Source organism: Squalius cephalus, assembly GCF_949319135.1.
Source record: "Squalius cephalus genome assembly, chromosome: 9".
Classification (NCBI taxonomy): domain Eukaryota; kingdom Metazoa; phylum Chordata; class Actinopteri; order Cypriniformes; family Leuciscidae; genus Squalius; species Squalius cephalus.
The window spans coordinates 28,404,826-28,423,902 of record NC_137130.1 but is presented as its reverse complement, the minus strand read 5'-3'; the positions used below and the strand labels follow the sequence as shown (position 1 = coordinate 28,423,902).

General features: G+C 34.4%; 2 protein-coding genes across 3 annotated transcripts in view; one reads left to right on the top strand and one right to left on the bottom strand.

Annotated features, from left to right (window-relative positions):
- The window catches only part of enox1 (ecto-NOX disulfide-thiol exchanger 1), a 456,290-nt gene extending 438,738 nt beyond the window's left edge, over positions 1–17,552 (bottom strand). Inside the window, exon 1 of the mRNA XM_079880874.1 lies at positions 17,510–17,552. The gene's annotated coding sequence lies outside the window, so the exon portion shown is untranslated. The remainder of the gene's footprint in view (positions 1–17,509) is intronic.
- slc37a1 (solute carrier family 37 member 1) lies at positions 24–19,077 on the top strand. 2 transcript variants are annotated; one of them, XM_079880884.1, is made up of 20 exons: positions 24–166; positions 1,229–1,394; positions 3,466–3,547; positions 4,553–4,655; positions 4,753–4,831; positions 6,985–7,120; positions 7,697–7,773; positions 7,983–8,149; positions 8,262–8,314; positions 12,337–12,414; positions 12,504–12,632; positions 12,716–12,806; positions 13,583–13,645; positions 13,979–14,064; positions 14,184–14,232; positions 16,115–16,188; positions 16,293–16,371; positions 16,488–16,585; positions 18,359–18,423; positions 18,539–19,077. In XM_079880884.1, exons 2-20 carry the CDS (start codon positions 1,339–1,341, stop codon positions 18,552–18,554), a joined length of 1,581 nt encoding a protein of 526 aa, XP_079737010.1. In that variant the 5' UTR covers positions 24–166; positions 1,229–1,338; the 3' UTR covers positions 18,555–19,077. The 2 variants fall into 2 exon arrangements, with proteins under 2 accessions (XP_079737010.1, XP_079737009.1); XM_079880883.1 differs by having other exon boundaries at positions 1,098–1,394.

Here is a 19,077-nt window from a genome sequence, read left to right as displayed (position 1 = left end):
TTTTGAAATATTTGAGTTCGGAAGTCTCGCGTTGTTTCGTGTTTCACGCTGCTCTTGTTGTCGTCATCGTCATCATCACCATCATCATAGCCCCACCGGACTGAACGAGGAAGCGAAAGAGACGGTCGCTAAAGACAACGCTGAACGGAGAGAGTCGGTTGATACGGTAAGACCTCCAGGGCTGTTTTAAATTAAATCAATTATATGTGCTTTTATATCTTTGACAAATGGTCTCTCGGCATCACATCCTATTAATACGTGTTCTTCCAACGACCTAAAGAGGATGCGAGAGATCACACAAAATGATATTGAGAATCTATTCAGAATGTTATTGAGTGTTTATGACCTGGTTTAGGTTTAGTTTTAGTTTGACCCAGTATCAGAGGGTTTTGCTGTCGGTCTCTGATCATAGATGCCGGTGTTGCACCAAAAACTGTGACCCATCAGATTCTGTGACCCAAGAGGGCGCTGCTGCACATCAAAATGTGTGACCTCACTATAACTGCCTAATAAATAAGTCAAACTTCAAAATACTGTTTTAGGGTGATATAGCATTCCTTCAGACTAATATAGACACATGTTTAATTATTTAGAGACATCACAGACCCAGTACCACATAGGTCACAATATATGATAGGTCACAAAATATGATAGACAGCTGTCAAAATGTGTGACCTCACTGTAACTGCCTAATAAATGAGTCAAACTTAAAAATACTGTTTTAGGGTTGATATAGCATCCATTCAGACTAATATAGACACATGTTTTATTAATTAGAGTCATCACAGACTCAGTACCACATAGGTCACAATATATGATCACAATATATGATAGGCAGCTATCAAAATGTGTGACCTCATAAGATGTGCAGCAGTGCCCTCTTGGGTCACAGAATCTGATGGGTCACAGTTTTTGGTGCAACACCTGTTCTGGTTGTACAGTAGCAACCACGTTACGAGTCACGTGACGGCATTTCTGAGCTTTGACAGCTCAAACACTGACATTTCTTAAAGATGAGAGGGCTGATAATGTGCTGTTAATGAGCAGTAGAATGAACATGTTATTGTTTAACGATAGTTTGTTCACTTCTCTTTCAGGAAAACGGCTCCTTCTCTTTCAGTCTTTCTTCATTTTTTTTATTTATTTATTTATTTTTGGATATAAGACTACGGACGCGGCTCCTCAATCTTCATAATGGGTTCTTGTGTCTTTCTGATCACATACCAAGGTCCTTCTGCTCAGAGATGGATCTTGTGACCATATATCTTCAGGCATCCTGCCTAACATCTTTATGAGATTTACTGTATTACACTCATACACACACAAATATACACAAGCATGGCACCAGTCCCACCTGGCATCCGCTTCCTGGCCTCCTTCAATAGAGACCAGTGGTGAGTTTATCTCTTTTATCTCTTTTGATGATCAGCAAGCCCAGTTTTCCAACAGAGATATAATGTCTGTCATTATAATTCTACAGTTCCAGTCTTTGCATGTTTGTTTATTACACATGAAACCTAAGTTGCAATAGTCTTTTCTTCCCTATTGTGACATGTACAAGTAAAACGGCTTCTCGAACAAGAAAAATATATATATTTTGTTTATCGGAAATTGATTGGATGGTTGTGGTTTGCAATTGGTCGATCTCATGTGAGTGACAGGTTGTCTCGCCCTCACATCATGAGAGAAGAGAAGAGATGTCGCTGTTATTTTAATTAAAGATTACAAGGGCACATGAGTTTAAAAAAAATATGTCTGCGGATAAATCATCTCTAAAAAATAAGAATAGTCAAATTTGATTTCATATTGACTTTAAATATTTTGGCTGTGACTGATGTGACTGATGTGACTGATTTCATCAGTAAAAGTATTTAAGTTCAACATGTTTTATCCATTCTTCACAAAAATGTGAGAAGAATCTGCAATTTTCTTTTCAACATTAGCTGATATGTGCTGGAGAATACAATAGAGTAGAATAGACCTCTATTGTCTCTTGTATTTAATTGAATACAAGCTTCAATACTGCATTCTGTACCAAACTAAGACGTCAGTCTTTCTGTTGATCATGGTAGCTGAATTACTTGTATGTACATAGATACACACCTCTCTGTATTTGAGCACGTCTTATCTGTGTTCCATTGCATATCTGCGTCATCCACTCCATTTCAGGATTGACTGTGAAAAATCGGGTTTAGTGAGTTCTGTAAAAGGGACACACAGGATAGACTAGGTGTGTTTACATTCCTGTCTACTGTCCTGTCAAAAAAAAGTATAAGGACATTTCCAAAACTCCCTGCATGACACATCACATATGAATATATTTTATATAAATAGTGCTATTTTTTCTCATTTTTCTCATGGTGGTTACAGTACGTTCTAAGGTAAAAAAAAAAAAAAAAATTAGCTGATTTAGGTAGATTGGTGTATTAAAGGGATAGTTCGCCCTCAAGCTGTTCCAAACCTGTTTGAGTTTCTTTCTTCTGCTGATCACAATAGAAGATATTTAGAAATATGTTGGTAGTCAAACAGTTACCAACATTCTTCAAAATATCTTCTATTGTGTTCAGCAGAAGAAAGAAACTCATACAGGTTTGGAACAACATGAGGGTGAGCAAATGATGACAATATTTACATTTTTGTGGGAACTATCCCTTTAACTTAACATCATATATATTGTAAATGTAAAGATATCCCCTAAAAACATTGTCAGTATTTTTTATAGTGAATTCTGGCCATCACAGCTGACATTTTTTTCATAATTTAGCAGGATATTTTTTACATTGTGTATTTAAAGTTCTAATTATCATCAAACCATTTTGTTATACTGATATCACTGTCTTATCCTAATGTGAGACTTCACAATGCCATCACACTACTCATTTTACTTCTGTGTTGTTATTAGTTATTTATCTGCGGTTATTTGTTATTTCATATAATTCTATTTGAACAGTGACAAAAAGAGACTTTTTTTTTGAAAAATCGGTAGCACTCTATTTCGATAGTCCACTTTAGACGTTCTACTGACTATAAAAAACTTTGCAACTAAATTTCAAGTCTTCTAAATCCATGATGAACCTTGGCGTGATGAAAAGATCAATAAACAAAAATAAATAAACCAAAAAGCTGCTGTAAGTGTCTAAACCTGATCTAAGCAAGACTGTAAAATAGTAATGGAGTTGATAAAAGACTTGGTTGCTTTGCCCTTCTTAGTTTGACATTAAGCAATAGTAAGACGGTCTCCCTTTAACTTCTGATTTGTTTGCTTGTTTAACAGTTGTTTGCGTAACTGAACAGTGGGTGGGAATGTCATTAGCCACTCACACAATTTAATGCTAGGTGCATGCGTTCAGTATTTGTATTTGTGTTTGTTGTGGATGCAGTCTATCTCAAATCTCATGAAATGAAATTTCACTGTAAAATGTCCCTATTTCCTTTTCCTTATTGACCTTTGCTGTGTTTACACAGGTACAAGGCCTTCACGTTTGCTCTCACTTTCCTGCTCTACACAAGCTTCCATCTCTCCAGGAAGCCCATCAGCATTGTCAAGGTAGCACGACCCCTCTCACATTGAACAAACCCTTTAAAAGAACACGTGCACAATCACTGACTTATCTACTATATATAGAGAGAGAGAGAGAGAGAGAGAGAGAGAGAGAGAGAGAGAGAGAGAGAGAGAGGGTTATTACCGTGAACTAAAACTATTAAAATATTTCTGTAATTTAAATAAATCTGAAATACAAAAATATAAATATTAGTTCAACTAATATTCAAGTAATATTCAAGTATTAGTATCAACTAATCAACAGCAAAAAACTGAAATAAGTGTAAGATCAAGCAATAAAATTATTAACTGGTAATATAAATAAATAAAATAATAAATAAATAAATAACTAAAATTATAAAACCCTTTTAAAAAATAAATAAAAACAAATGACATGAATAGTAATATAAAAAAAGAAATAATAAAAATAATAAGACAAAAGCACATAACAAAATTACTAAAATTAACATGTAAATTACAATTATTAATATAAAAGCTAATTCAAATTATGAATAAAACTATAATAAATACTAAAATAACACTGGCAAGAAGATAAAATCATGATTTTCTGTTAAGCTGCTTTGAAACAATGTGTATTATAAAAAGCGCTATACAAAAAATCAAACTTATTTTTTTATCTTTTATTAATGTTATTTTATTTTATTTTATATTATTATTATTATTATTATTATTATTATTATTTTAAATAAACTAGTGTATAGATAGAACAGAACTGAAATTAGAACCAGAATTCTGTTGTTGTTGTTTCTTTTTTCATTTCTGGATAAACCGTACAGACAACATTATATTGCTCAGAGGTGGCATGAGCAAAATTTGTACTAGCTATTATCGGCACTCCTTGTGCTTACTGGAATCCAGAAGTGTGTGGCACTCAGCCATCTAACCATGTTGAACTTTCTGTAGTCAGCCTTAATATGCAGTCATGTCCTGTGTCAACTGTGTGCACTTCCAGAGATGAGTTCATGTTGTGTTGTGTATGTGTGTGTATAGAGTGAGCTGCATAAGAACTGCTCTCACATCATGGAGGTTCCTACAGAGAGCGGCCGGCAGGCTAGACTTCACACAGAACTAGACTGCAGCTGGAAACCATTCGGTAACATTAAATTAGATTAGATTCAAGCAATATCTGTTTCTATCACTTTCAGTCAGTGCATTAAATATTTGGCTTCTCTGTGTTTCAATCCCTATAGACAGAAACAACTATAAGCAGTTGCTCGGAGCAATGGATTATTCTTTCCTGTGTGCTTATGCCATAGGCATGTATCTCAGGTAAGAACATATACTAAAACACTCTAATATTTATGTATTTGCTTTAAAATGACTTAAAAGTGTGTGTGTGTGTTAGGGCTGCACGATATTGGAAAAAAAAATTACATTGCGATATTTTTTCCCAACGATATATATATTGCGATATTGCGTGCCATCAATCCAGGCTAAAGTCAATAATTAGCCTACCATTCCATGATATTAATAATTTCACTAAGCAAGCTTCATTACAAGTGACAAAAAGGCCACTTAATATTTTATTCAAAAATTAGAACATATTTCTGTCAGAATTCGGAAAAAATATTTCTGTCAAAAAATCTTATTCTCTCTCTCTCTCTGTGTCTCTATGTTTTCGGTGCTGATGCAGTGACGCGTTCATGTAAACGGCACTTAAAAGCTGTCACAAAGTAATTATTATGAATACGTAAAATATTACAATGAGACATTTTAATTGTTCATTAATAAACAAGTGTTTTCGTGATCGCGTGGGAGAGAAATGCACTTTTCATACGGATTACATAGTTTTATTTTGTTTTGAATGGTTCTGTTTAAAAGTAGAGATTTCTGTAGATAATAGATACATTTATATATTTTTTTTAGGTGTGTGAGGCGAGAAGGCTACCTTATACACTGAGTTTCGGTTCATGGATTCAGGCGCTGGCGCCTCCGTGTCGTGATTATGTCTGCTATATTTACTTTTTATTTATTAAATCCAGGAAATTGGATAATGAAACACTGATTCAAATTAAGATACAATTAATACAAAACGAAATTCGCTTTAGAGAAAGGCTTTGTGCTTTCTGTTTGAGGTCTCTGTGAAAGTTTTAAAGCAGTCTTTTAGTGCCGCTTTCATAACGGTCGCGTCCGTAATGGAGAACTGTCACGTAACATTGTTTTTTCCTCATAAATGCGAACACGAAAAATAAAAAACTTTTTAAAAAAGACAACCATCCACAACTTTATAACACTCCAGCAAAGTACCTCTTTTTGTTCAACATCCTCCTTTTTGTAGACGAAATAGTCCCAAATAGCTGATTTTGACTTTCTTTTTGGTACGAAATCTTTTTTTTTTTTTTTTTGCGGCGGATCCTCTTCGTCGCCCATTTTTAGCTGTTGGCTGTGAGCGCCGTGAGCTGCGGCACAGCGAACCAATCACTGTGCAAGCACGCGGAACGTGCAAGTCACCCCAGCAGCCCTAGTGTGTGTGTGTGTGTGTGTGTGTGTGTTTTTCCCCAAACCCATAAGACTTTTGTTTATCTTCAGATAACAAATGAAGGTGTTTTTAATGAAACCTTTTATCGACACGAACACGCAATGCAAGAGTGAATGTCTTTTCATCGTAGCTGAAGTGAAGTAAAATAATGCTTTGCGGAAAATAAAGCAAAGATGGCGAATGAACGACAAGAAAGAACAAAAAAATTAACATACAGTACACAAGAGTATACTCTAATGACACTCAAAACTGTCCAAAATCAATGTTACTCACGTACGGAGCTGAAACAATGCAATCTCTGCATCCTTTTTCAGGTCTTCATGCTTAGATCTCTTCAGCACTGGAAAGCTTTTCTGATATTAACGTGGATCCTTAAGCTCTGGGCTGATCATATCCCTTCATTTTCCAGTGATATTCCTCTGACCTTTTCTCTTTTGTAATGTCTCTCAGCCATCTTTCTTTCTACAGTCTTTCTTCAAATCTCCCTCTTGCTCTCTCTCTCTCCTCCCCCATCATGAGTGGACATGCCCCCCTACTACTGATTGGCTACAAGTGTGTTTTGGCGCTCGGTCTGATCCACTTTCAACAGCGTTTCTTAAATCACTTACAGCACTTTTAAAGAAGAATTATAATGAAATAGTAATAAACAGCAATATTTATCAATGTATATTTTACCAAAAATATTTTAATACATAATAATCCATTATTATATCAAAGTTTTGACTGATTCACCAGAATGAATTTACAACTTGAACACCGTTTTTGCTTCTCAAGTTTAAATCTGAAGATGCTATTATTTAAAGCACCCTAACACTCTGAATTATTCTAATGTCATTGGTCTTTGGTCTTATCTTGAGAAGTTGAACTCGTCTAACAACAGTGATATGTTTATTGTTTGCTGCTAACATTCTGTCTGCAGTGACATTTAATACAATGTTTTCAGTGGAATCATTGGAGAGCGTTTGCCCATTCGCCTGTACCTGACTGTGGGCATGGTGACCAGTGGTCTTTTCACCTGTCTGTTTGGACTGGGATACATCTACGACATCCACAGCCTTGGCTTCTATATATTTGTTCAGGTTGGTGTCATACATGAAGTCTCTCATGCTCACCAAGACTGCATTTATTTGATCAAAAACACAGTAAAAACAGCATAATTGTGTAAAATAACTATTTTATATTTTAATATGTTTTAAAATGTAATTTATTCCTGTCATGCAAAGCTGAAATCATCATTACTCCAGTCTTCAGTGTCACATGATCATTCAGAAATCATTCTAATATTCTGATTTGCTCCTTAAGAAACATTTCTGATTATTATCAATGTTGAAAACAAATACTTAATATATTTGTAGAACCATGATAGTTTTTTTTTCAGGATTCTTTAATGAATAGAAAGTTTAAACAAACAGCATTTGTTTGAAATATAATTATTTTGTAACATAATAAATGTTTTTACTGTCACTTTTGATCAAATTATCTATAAATGAATTACCTTGCTGAATAAAAGTGTTCATTTCTTTGGAAAAACAAATCTGACCTCAGACTTTGAATGGTAGTGTATGTAAATGGCAATTATTATTTCTGAACCATTTTGTTCAGGTTTCAATCAATTCTCATTCTCATTTTTCTATTTATTTATTTTTTGTCTGTAGGTGGCCAATGGATTGGTTCAGACCACTGGTTGGCCAAGTGTCGTGACTTGCATTGGCAACTGGTTTGGCAAGGGCAGGTATGAGGCATTACATTTTCCACTAACATTATAAACTCGATAAATCTGTCTAAACGCGAGGATGCAGTGTTTTCGTTTATCTCAGACGCTCAAGATGAGGGAATGCTTATCCTCTTTGCTGCTCTTTACACACTCCAAAATTGTAACAGATCTCTTATTACCACAAAATGAACTGTTATATAATGTGTTTTGTTTTGTTGTGGTATCAGGAGAGGCCTCATCATGGGTCTGTGGAACTCTCACACATCGGTGGGCAACATTCTGGGCTCTCTGATTGCCGGATATTATGTCTCCTCTAACTGGGGAATGTCCTTCATCGTCCCTGGAGTTATCATCGCTGTCATGGGGGTCGTCTGCTTCTTCTTTCTAATAGAGCGTAAGTGAATATGACCTCTGGCTTATTTATGTGTGTTTGGGAGCAAATTTGTCACAAAGCACTATTGGAGATGGTTGATGGGTTGTTGATGCGAACACTTCTGTATCTCCAGACCCTAATGATCTGAAGGCCGCCAGTGCCCAGAGCTCAGCTCCAAGCAATCAGGTCAGTCCATTTATTTAGTTTCATTTCCTGTCACATTGCTGTGAAGTTTGTGGTCAGTGCGATTTAAATTATTATTTATTTTTTAAGAAATACTTTCATTCAACAGGGATGCATTAAATTGTCCAAAAATGAAAGTTCAGACATCTATAATGTTTCAGAAATTAAAATAAATGCTGTTCTTTTGAACTTCCTATTCATCAGAGAATCCTGAAAAAAAAAAAAAAAAAAACATGTTTTCCACAAAAATATTGAGCACAGCTGTTTTCAACATTGATAATAATAAGAAATGTTTCTTGAGCTCCAAATCAAATTGATTGATTTCTGAAGGATCATGTGACACTGAAGACTGGAGTAATGATGATGAAAATTCAGCTTTGCCATCATAGGAATAAATTACATTTTGAAATATATAAAAATAGTAGTGTTTTACTTAGTTTTACTGTATTTTTGATCAAATAAAAGTAGCCTTATAAGAGACTTATTTCAAAAACATTCAATTTTACCCCAAACTTTTAAACAGTCGTTTACTTCAAGGCTTTGTTTACACAAATCCAATGCGGGTTTCAAATCCGGTCTCTCAGGAATGACAAGTTTGTAATTTTCTGACACACTGTAATTTTACAGACGTGGGAATCTGTTTTTGTTTTATCAGCATCTCAATTTTCGCACGTTAAAAAATAAATACGACCTCATGATGTTTACTTTATTATTCAGTAAAACGATATGCTATTGCGAATATTATTGTTACATGTTCATCATCGTGTCAGTGTTTTATTCGCTAACTTTAGCTAGCTTCTTTGCACGAAGAACAACATAGTAACTAAATGCGTTTGTCCATTTAGGGCTCCTGTAGAAACATGTCGGCGATTTCATTGTAAAGGGACCCGCGGTGTATGTAGATAGAAATGGCTCATAAGGTAATAAAAACGTAACGGTTCATTAAGTAAGGTCTTTATACATCACTAAAAACATAGTTATGTATATGATATTGCATTTCTGTTAACAGATCCTCCTAAATATTACACACTGCACCTTTAAAAATCATTCACTATCCTTGTCTTGTTTTAGAATAAATCACTCAAAATAATGTTCAGAGAAATTTTCAGAGAAGAGTTATACTCATTCTTTTCCTCTGGCCAAATAGTATTTTTAATTGTTTTAAACAAATCAAAATTGTTTTTTTTTTACCTATAAGGTAAACATGTATTTTAGGATGTTTATATATTTTCAATGGAAACAGATCTGCCTTATTTATGCAGTGTAAAATACATCAGGCCCCTGGTGAGACTCATTCCAGAAAATCAGTGGGATGTGATTTGTGGCTTGTAAATATCAGATTCCATATTTTTGTTGCGGTTCGTTCAGCTGACAAAAAATGAAACTTGATTTGAGTCAGATACACTCAAAAATCAGATTTTTGCTACTGACCTGAACAAAAAGTCTAGCAGAGAGTCAAACAGACAATGCCTTGTAATCAACAATGTCATCTTCACATAAGTTAATGTATTTTCCCAGCAGTCTGAGGCAAGGTTGGTTAGATAACATGACTCATTCACGCTCGAAAGCAGTCGCTATGACAACGGCCCTGTGATGCGCACACCTGCCAGTCTCAGTAGAGCGCGAGGTGCTCTTCGAGCACGGAGAGTTCACATTTCTGAAACGCTTCATCAGATTGATTTAGATTCAAGAGGAGTGTGCCTAATCAGGAGTAACAGAGACATTAGGGATGGAGGAAGGGGGTGACAGCAAGAGGAAATGTAGATTGACGTCTCTTTTCCTCATTTTGACTGTGGAGGAGGAATTAATCATATTCAAGTGCAACTTCAAACACTTCGCAGCTTGCAGCCGCATAATTCGGGATTCTGTGTTATTGTCTACCCTAATGACTCTTGGTTTGTTTCTAAAGGATTCTTAAATATTCATAGCGATTAATTAATTACACTAGTATTTTGTCTTGCCCTCTAGAGCGTACATAAACGATAGAAAAACACCGCAAGAAGGAAATTGGGTCAATAATACTAACAGCAGATTCACTGATTGGAAATATATGCAAAAAATGTAGCCTTTTTATATTTGTGTAAGGAAAGTATATGTGTTTTTTTCATACTGTAACTTCATCTGTAATCTTAAGTTCTTCACCACTTTTAATCAACTTTGTGATTTCAATTTTCTTCAGCCTGTGACAAATATATTTAAAAGTAGAAATATTAATTTTCTTCTATATATTAGGAGCTTGTCTATCAAAATGCCTAATAAAATGTATGAATATCTTTAGACTTTTTACTATATATTTGGAGTAACATTTATATTTTCAGATCTATAACTGCATATATTCAGATTTACATATATTCATGATTTACCTTTACATATTCAAAGTTGTATCTGTATATTTACATTTGAATTATTTTCATATATATTCACTTTTATATATTCTTCTATACTCTAACAGAATTCTAACTTTATAGTTAAGCAAAAATCACACAAGTAACAAGTATCACACGATTCGAGTGCTGTTTTTGTCCCGAATAGCAAGAGTTTTAATATTTTTAGACACAATATTGTCTATTTTTGCTCAATTTCGCCAACAAAAATATTACCTACTGTATAAAGCCAGTGCAGAACTGTTGTGCATCTCCAAACACACAGCGCTGTTTTGTTTCTGAATGAATCCACGTCCATTGATAAATACAGAGAGCCATTTACTTCATTCTATGAATGAATTGGCCGTTTGAATGAATCAAATGAATGAATAACTTGCTCATTAAGACTTTACCTCCACCTACTGGCAGTTTTACTTTCTTATTTAGAGTATCATTTCATTAAAAAACTCCATTAAAGGGATAATTCACCCCCAAATTAAAAAAAATTCTGTCATTATTTACTCTCCCTCATGTCGTTACAAACCTGTATGATGTCTCAGTATTTATATATATATATATATATATATATATATATATATATATATATATGCAAAAGCCTCTAAGTGCCATCCGAAAGTTTCTTCTAGAATGATCATTTTTATCAAGCTTGTATGTGTATGTTCAGTTATTTCACTTTAATGGCAATGAAAATGACCTATTAATTGTCATTAAAGTGAAATTACTGAACCTAAATTTACGAGCTTGATAAAAATGCTAATTTTAGAATAAAATTACAAATGGCATATATATATATATATATATTTATATATATATTTATTTATTTATTTATTTATTTATTTATTTATTTATTTTTATATATATATATATATATATATATATATATTTATTTATTTATTTATTTATATATATTTATTTATTTATTTATATATATTTATATATTTATTTATATATTTATATATTTATTTATATTTATATATATTTATTTATATATATATATATATATTTATTTATTTATTTATTTATATATATTTATTTATTTATTTATATATATTTATATATTTATTTATATATTTATATATTTATTTATATTTATATATATATATATATATATATTTATATATTTATTTATATTTATATATATTTATATATATATATATATATTTATATATATTTATTTATTTATATATATATATATTTATTTATTTATTTATATTTATATATATATTTATTTATATTTATATATATTTATTTATATATATATATATATATATTTATATATATATATATATTTATATATTTATATATTTATTTATATTTATATATATTTATTTATTTATATTTATTTATTTATATATATTTATTTATATTTATTTATATATTTATTTATATATATATATATATATATATATATATATATATATATATATTTATATTTGAATCGCTTGAGAGAATGAATGAGAGATTTGTTTTTTTTGTGGACGGCAAAATTATATGTCACTACCCATGTGTCTTGTGTTATTATATTAATACAAAATAATTAATATGATGTCAGAATACACCTAGTCTAAGTGTTCCCTTTGTTGTCTTTAGGTGTTGTTCTCCTTGTAAATGTGACACTGAACTCATATTATTTTTTCTCAGAAGCTTCATAAAAGCTGGAATGGTGTTAATGGACACAAAGACCTTTACATGCAGTGCAAGCCAGGAGCTAAAGCACAGGTTGGTCCACGTCATTGTCTCTGTGTATTTTTCTGTGACACTCCTTTAGACGTATTACGTTTTCACTGTCCGATCCTCCTGTTTGTCAGAGCTGGGACACAGAGCTTCTGCTGGGGCAGGAGAGCATTGGCGTGTGTGTTCCCGTGCAGCAGGTGGTGGTGGTGAAGAGCGAGGCCGAACCGTCACCCATCAGCTTCATGGGAGCTTTACGCATTCCTGTGAGTGTCGCCCATCCGTCTGTCCGTCATCAGTCAGCGTGTGTTACAGCGTCACTGACGTTTCTCCCGCTGTGTGTTTGCAGGGAGTGGTGGAGTTCTCTCTTTGTCTGCTGTTTGCCAAGTTGGTCAGTTATACGTTCCTCTTCTGGCTGCCCCTCTACATCACTAAAGCAGGTAACTCTCACTGATGACATCAGCGTTTATCAGTCATGTCATTCGTCTGTTCTGTTATATTTATTTCTGTGGTTCTCTTGATGTAGAGGTTTCTGTGTTTTGATGTGTTTTGTGTATATATTTGCACATTTTGGGATGGTGGTTAATATACTGCTGCAGTGATGATGTATTTTTGTAGGCCAACCCACAAGTTAGCATCACCCTCGACAAAAACCTAATAGGACTTTTCCATTGGCCTTTGGATTATTGCAGAATATAAGCTCTGTGACCAACAAAAGTTTTGTTCAACAGATAATCTTCACAAATGAACACAACTTTTATACATTTTGATGCCTAAATACAATCGGCTGATGTAAAAAGCTAAACGTAGGCTATAAACAAACTACATTAAAGTTTCCGACCACTCTTTCAGTCTTTATTTAAAAACACATTTTCCCTGAAAGTTCGAGTTAGAATGGTCAGCAAGAGAGCGATTATATACACAACGAGGCTGTGAAAGTGGACTACTCAATAGATGAGTTTAGCTGTTCGGTGTGATGATGTATAATGTTCCCGGAAACCTCTGTGGCTCCATTTAGCCGCTTGTTAATAGCCGTAAAAGACCTTGTGTTAATTGCAGACCTTATTTCAGGCATTTTAGCAAAAACCAATTCAAATAACCCATTGACTCAGGATGATGGATTTGTGAGTGCTAAAATGCTAACTCCTGCTAAAATACATCATCCCTGCAGCACTCTATATGGATCAGTGACTACAATGCACTTCCTGTTTTTCAGCTCACCTAGATGCCAAGAGAGCCGGAGATCTTTCAACTCTATTTGATGTGGGTGGCATTGTTGGTATGTGGAGTTTTTGTCTTTTTTTTTTATGATTTAGTCATTTGAGTGGGCAGTAGTAGCTGATATACACACATCTGTGAGCATTTATCTGTTGCTTTCTTATTAAAAAAACAAACTGTGATGTGTTTATTAACACCCATATCAGACCAAACAAGGTCTTCCTCATCTTGACTTGTTTGGGACACGTCCCGCTTTGTATTTATTTCTTCATCACTCAAATATTTTAATGACGGCAAACAGTTCTGCCCACTGCTAACCGTGCAAATAAAGCAGTGCAGAGGAATGCAAAGACACATTCTGCATGAGTGTTTATGTGTTTGTGTGTGTGTGTAGGAGGGATCTTGGCTGGAGTGATCTCTGATAAGATGGGAAAGAGGGCCACCACTTGTGCTGTGATGCTTCTGCTGGCAGCGCCCACAGTATGTCATTCTGTTGATCAAACACAGCGGAGCTTGTGCATTTAAAGGCCCTTTGTTGCATCACATTTCTCTCACCATTGACAGTGGTTAATGTGTCTGTTTTTTTTATATATATATAGCTCTACGGCTTCTCTATGATCAGTCAGTTTGGCTTGGGTCCCACTATTGGTAAGACATCAAATCCTTCAAAGTTACATAAGAGCGTTTTTTTAACCTCTGTTGCTTTGATTCAAATGAGAGAATGAATGAGATTAACAGATGATTGCTGATACCAGCTTTGCTATGTGTTTATTATATTATTTGAAGTAGTAAATATTAAACATTTCGATAACTTTGTATATACACACTGACACTACCATTCAAAAGTTTTTTTAATGTTTTTGAAAGAAGTCTGTAATGCTCACAGAGGCTGCATTTATTTGATAAAAAAAAAAAATACAATAAAAACTGTAATATTATGATATATTATTATGATGGATTGACAAATCCAACATGCAGATCTACTATTTAAGCTTCTTGTTCTGATACAACATTTTAAACATTATCTTCTCCTAAGAGCTTTAAAGCTACAACCACCAAGACCTTCAGACTGTTCTTGCTCGAGATGCTAACCGATCCAACTTTGAGAATTCCCGTACTGGACTTCCGAACATTCCCAAATTCTCATAGACATTTTAATACAATAACTCTCATTGAGTATTTAAGCTGTCTAAAAGCTTAACAACTATCCTAGGACAATATGCTCAAACAAGCTAGCCATGAGTTTAAAAATGATGTTCTTGCTAGCAATGCTTTAAAACATGCTAGCAAAACGTTAAAACATGTTAGGATCATGTTAGCAACATGTAAAACTGTTAAAACATGCTAAATCATGCCAGTAACGGAATTTAAAAAAAAAATGCTAACAGTGAACTAAAACAAGTTAAAGACATGTTAAGGCATGCTAACAAGAGAAAACTTGCTAGCAACATGATAAAACATGCTAGGAAGCTTATGATCCAACTTTCAGACAAGGCTTTGTCCCGATAAACTTTCCTTTCTAGTTACAATTTAAAGTAACTGTTTTCTATTTGAATATATGTTAAAATGTAATTTATTCATGTGATGCAAAGCTGAATTTTCAGCATCATTACTCCAGTCTTCAGTGTCACATGATCCTTCAGAAATCATTATAATATGCTGATTTGCTGCTCAGGAAACATTTCTGATTATTATGAATGCTGAAAACAGTGTTTCTTAATAGTTTTGTGGCAAGCGTAATTTTTTTAAAACAAATTCTGGATTCTTTGATGAATATAAAGTTCAGAAAGAGCGGCATTTATTTGAAATAGAAAACTTTTATAACATAATAAATATCTTCACTGTCACTTGATCAGTATTAATGCATCCTTGCTGAATAAGTGTTCATTTCTTCAAAAAGGAACTGCCCTCAAACTTCTAATTTTGAATAGTAGTGTATGTAAATAAAATACAAAATAGTTTTATATTAGGGCTGTCAAACGATTAATCACGATTAATTGCATCCAAAATAAAAGTTTGTTTTTACATAATATATGTGTGTACGTGTATAATTATTTTCTATATATAAATACACACACATGCATATATATATATATTTAAGAAATATTTCCATGTATATACTGTGTATATATATTTATATTATATATAATTTATATTATATATAAATATTTTATATATAAATAACACATTTTTCTTAAATATATACATGCATGTGTGTGTATTTATATATAGAAAATAATTATACTCCATACACACACATATATTATGTAAAAACAAACTTTTATTTTGGATGCGATTCATCGCGATTAATCGTTTGACAGCCCTATATTATATATGACATTATGTAGTATGTATTATGAATACTTAAATGTCTTATGCCTCCAGGTTATGCACCAACCCTCTTGTCATAATTTCCTCATATATCTTTTCAAAATGGAAAAAAGCCATTTGTTCTGTAGAGTGACCCTTTTTCTGATGTGCCATTGCATGGTTTAGTGCTCTGATGTGTGTGTGTTATGTGAAATGGCAGGTATGCTGCTGGTGTGTGGTGGTTTAGTCAACGGGCCGTACTCTCTCATCACAACAGCTGTCTCTGCTGACTTGGTGAGTATGTGTGTGTGGTTAGGAAATGCACTTGCATAATCTTGTGCTTATTCATGTGCCACATGCTGTTTCTCTCTGATGGATTATTTGATTTAATTCTATAGGGCACACACAAGAGTCTGAAGGGCAATGCCAGGGCTCTCTCTACAGTTACAGCTATTATAGACGGCACTGGATCTGTCGGTAAGACCCTAATAACTATCATATCTCCAGCCACTCGATTCATATTCATGTTTTATTGTGAAGCGGCCTCATGTAGAGCAGAGAGAGGTCACTCTTGTGCCTTTCGTCTTCTGCAGGTGCTGCTGTGGGTCCTTTGCTGGCAGGGCTGTTGTCGGCACAAGGCTGGGATCAGGTCTTTTACATGCTCATGACCGCAGACTTTTTTGCACTTTTGGTAAGTCTAAATAAAATCGTACTTAATTTGCCAGATTTTTTAAACCTCTTTCATTGTTTTTTTAAAGCAAAATTTTGATGAACCTACTGTTTATAGAGTCCATGTCTATCAAGCTCTTAAAGGAGAACTCCGGTCAATTTTAACATTGAGCTCATTTTTTTGTAAATTTGTAGTGCTGTCAATACAGAGAACAACGACAAAAATCTGTGTTGCCTACACCGTGTTATCCTCTTTTTAAAATTTGCACCCTGTTGACTTCAATGGGGCAATATTTAAACCTGCTTTTAGCCTCTTAACATCCTTGATGTCATTACAAGTGCACAGCCAATGTGAGTGATTCCTTCAGAGTGAATGCGGTGAATCTGACTGCAGTAGATGTGATAGATATGAATAAAAGTGATGTTAATTCAGCCAGCGCACATACCTGTATTTACATCCTGTTTTCGGTCGAAGTCCACAGTAGTCGATTGTCGAGTTCACGCGCGTGATCATAGGTAGCTAAGCAACAGTGGAGATCTCGACAATCGACTACTGTGGACTTTGACCGAAAACAGGATGTAAATAAATGTAAAAATATAATAAATATGTAGTATTGTAATATAGTACACATATATAGCACAATACTCTCTATAGCTCTTTTTTTCTTGCCAACTACGTGACCTATATTATGTTTATTAAATGGCTTTCCTGAGGTAAATCTGACATAATTGTTCTCCAGCTATGTTATTGACCTCTTCACGCTGATAAAAAACACTGATTGGTCGATATTATGTATGAGGAATATACATTTCGGTATGATCGGTTCACGTGCGCTAGGGATCTGTCGTGTAACATTTACAAGCGCCAAAACGGTATTTATTGTTTGAATTGCGTAATAAAATTGACAGAATCTGAGAGCTGAGATTTTATTATATCATAAGTAACCTGCTCTGTCTAGTCTGTCGGTCTCCGTGTCCTCTTTGCTTCGCGATTTTTCTGTGTGTGAGAAAATGGATGTGTGGCGTGAGAGCGTGTGAAAAGTGTCAATTGCATGTGTCTCACGGTGAATGCGTGAGAGTTGGCAGCTCTGGTTACGTTGGCGCTAGCTTGGTCAACATCAGCGAATACTGTCTGTCAAATTAATGTAATCCAAACTAACAATAAAAATGTAATATGAACAAAACGAATATGAACATATTCACTGGTAAAGGTGAAGGGGAGTAGTTTGAAGATGTCATATTTCAAAATCACTTGACATCAACCAACGTTCCTCTGGAGTCAAAACGTCCTCTATTAGGAGTTGGCTCGGCTTCGGCTATGGCTCTAGGGTCGTTGTGAAGGTAGGGGCGGAGCATAGAGACTATGCCGTTTCTCGGTTGTTACTCTAGAGTAGACCAACTCACTTTCTGGAGGTATACTGCCCCCATCTGGTATGGAATGTGGAGTATGAATTGATTTTTTGGCGGACATTACACAAGGCACCTTTAAACGCCTCTGATTGGCCATTGCATTCATTAGCACAACAAACATGTCTGTAATTGACTGACGCTGCAAAAACACATAGCAAATAGAAACCTTTGATGCTCTTCACAAAGTGCTTACACAAATACAGACAGGAGCGTTTTAAAGCTGCGCCTATTAGCGGGTACCTGATTGGCCCAGTACTTGTTATCTAACTATACTATCGGTACTGTAGAAAGACTGGTATCATTACGTTTTTAATATTTTCATATCAGCTTGGTACCGAAGCATCTGCACTTTTGTCAACCCTAATTGTGTTTGTATGTTCTTCAGCTTTTGCTGAGACTCGTGATGAAGGAGCTCCGCTCTCATAGGAGCCGGCCAGGAGCCGCTGTCGAGTGAGTGCAGTTTTGAGCTTGTTCTTTATTACAGTTGCAAATCAATGACCAAAACAGTCAAATGACTTCCTATCTTTGATTATAACAGTCTTTTTTTCCCCTTTGTGTGTTTTAGAATGAAGGAACATTGAGTACTTTGCACTTATCTGAGCGAGAGAAACAGTGAAGGATACAAATCTCTGGATACAAATCTCTCACCAGTTGTTATCTGACCACTTCCTACCCTGGACCAAAACTTGACTGAAACCCCAGTCCATGGACTATACAAAGAGACATTTTCTACCCTTTTTCAGATAAAAATAAAATAAAATAAAAATCATCGATTTAGGGTGACGGCAAAGCAACTTTGAGGAAATATTTTCTTCCAGAATATTTTTCCCTCGAGATCATCATGGACATGCAGTCTGGACCTTGCAGCTCTAATTGCTTTTGTGCCCAAACAAATGAACATGACTCAAGCCTAAATATCCCTCCAGCTAAATAATGCACAATTGCACAACCAAAAGTAGCCTCTCTTTGTTGCTAACAAGGGGATTTTTTTAAATAAATGCAGTAAAATTTCTACTCCTAGACCCTGCCAGGCACACAGTGCCTTCATTAAACACGCAGAACAAATGTCCCTGTAAACAGTTCATAAATCCATTCTTGCATGAA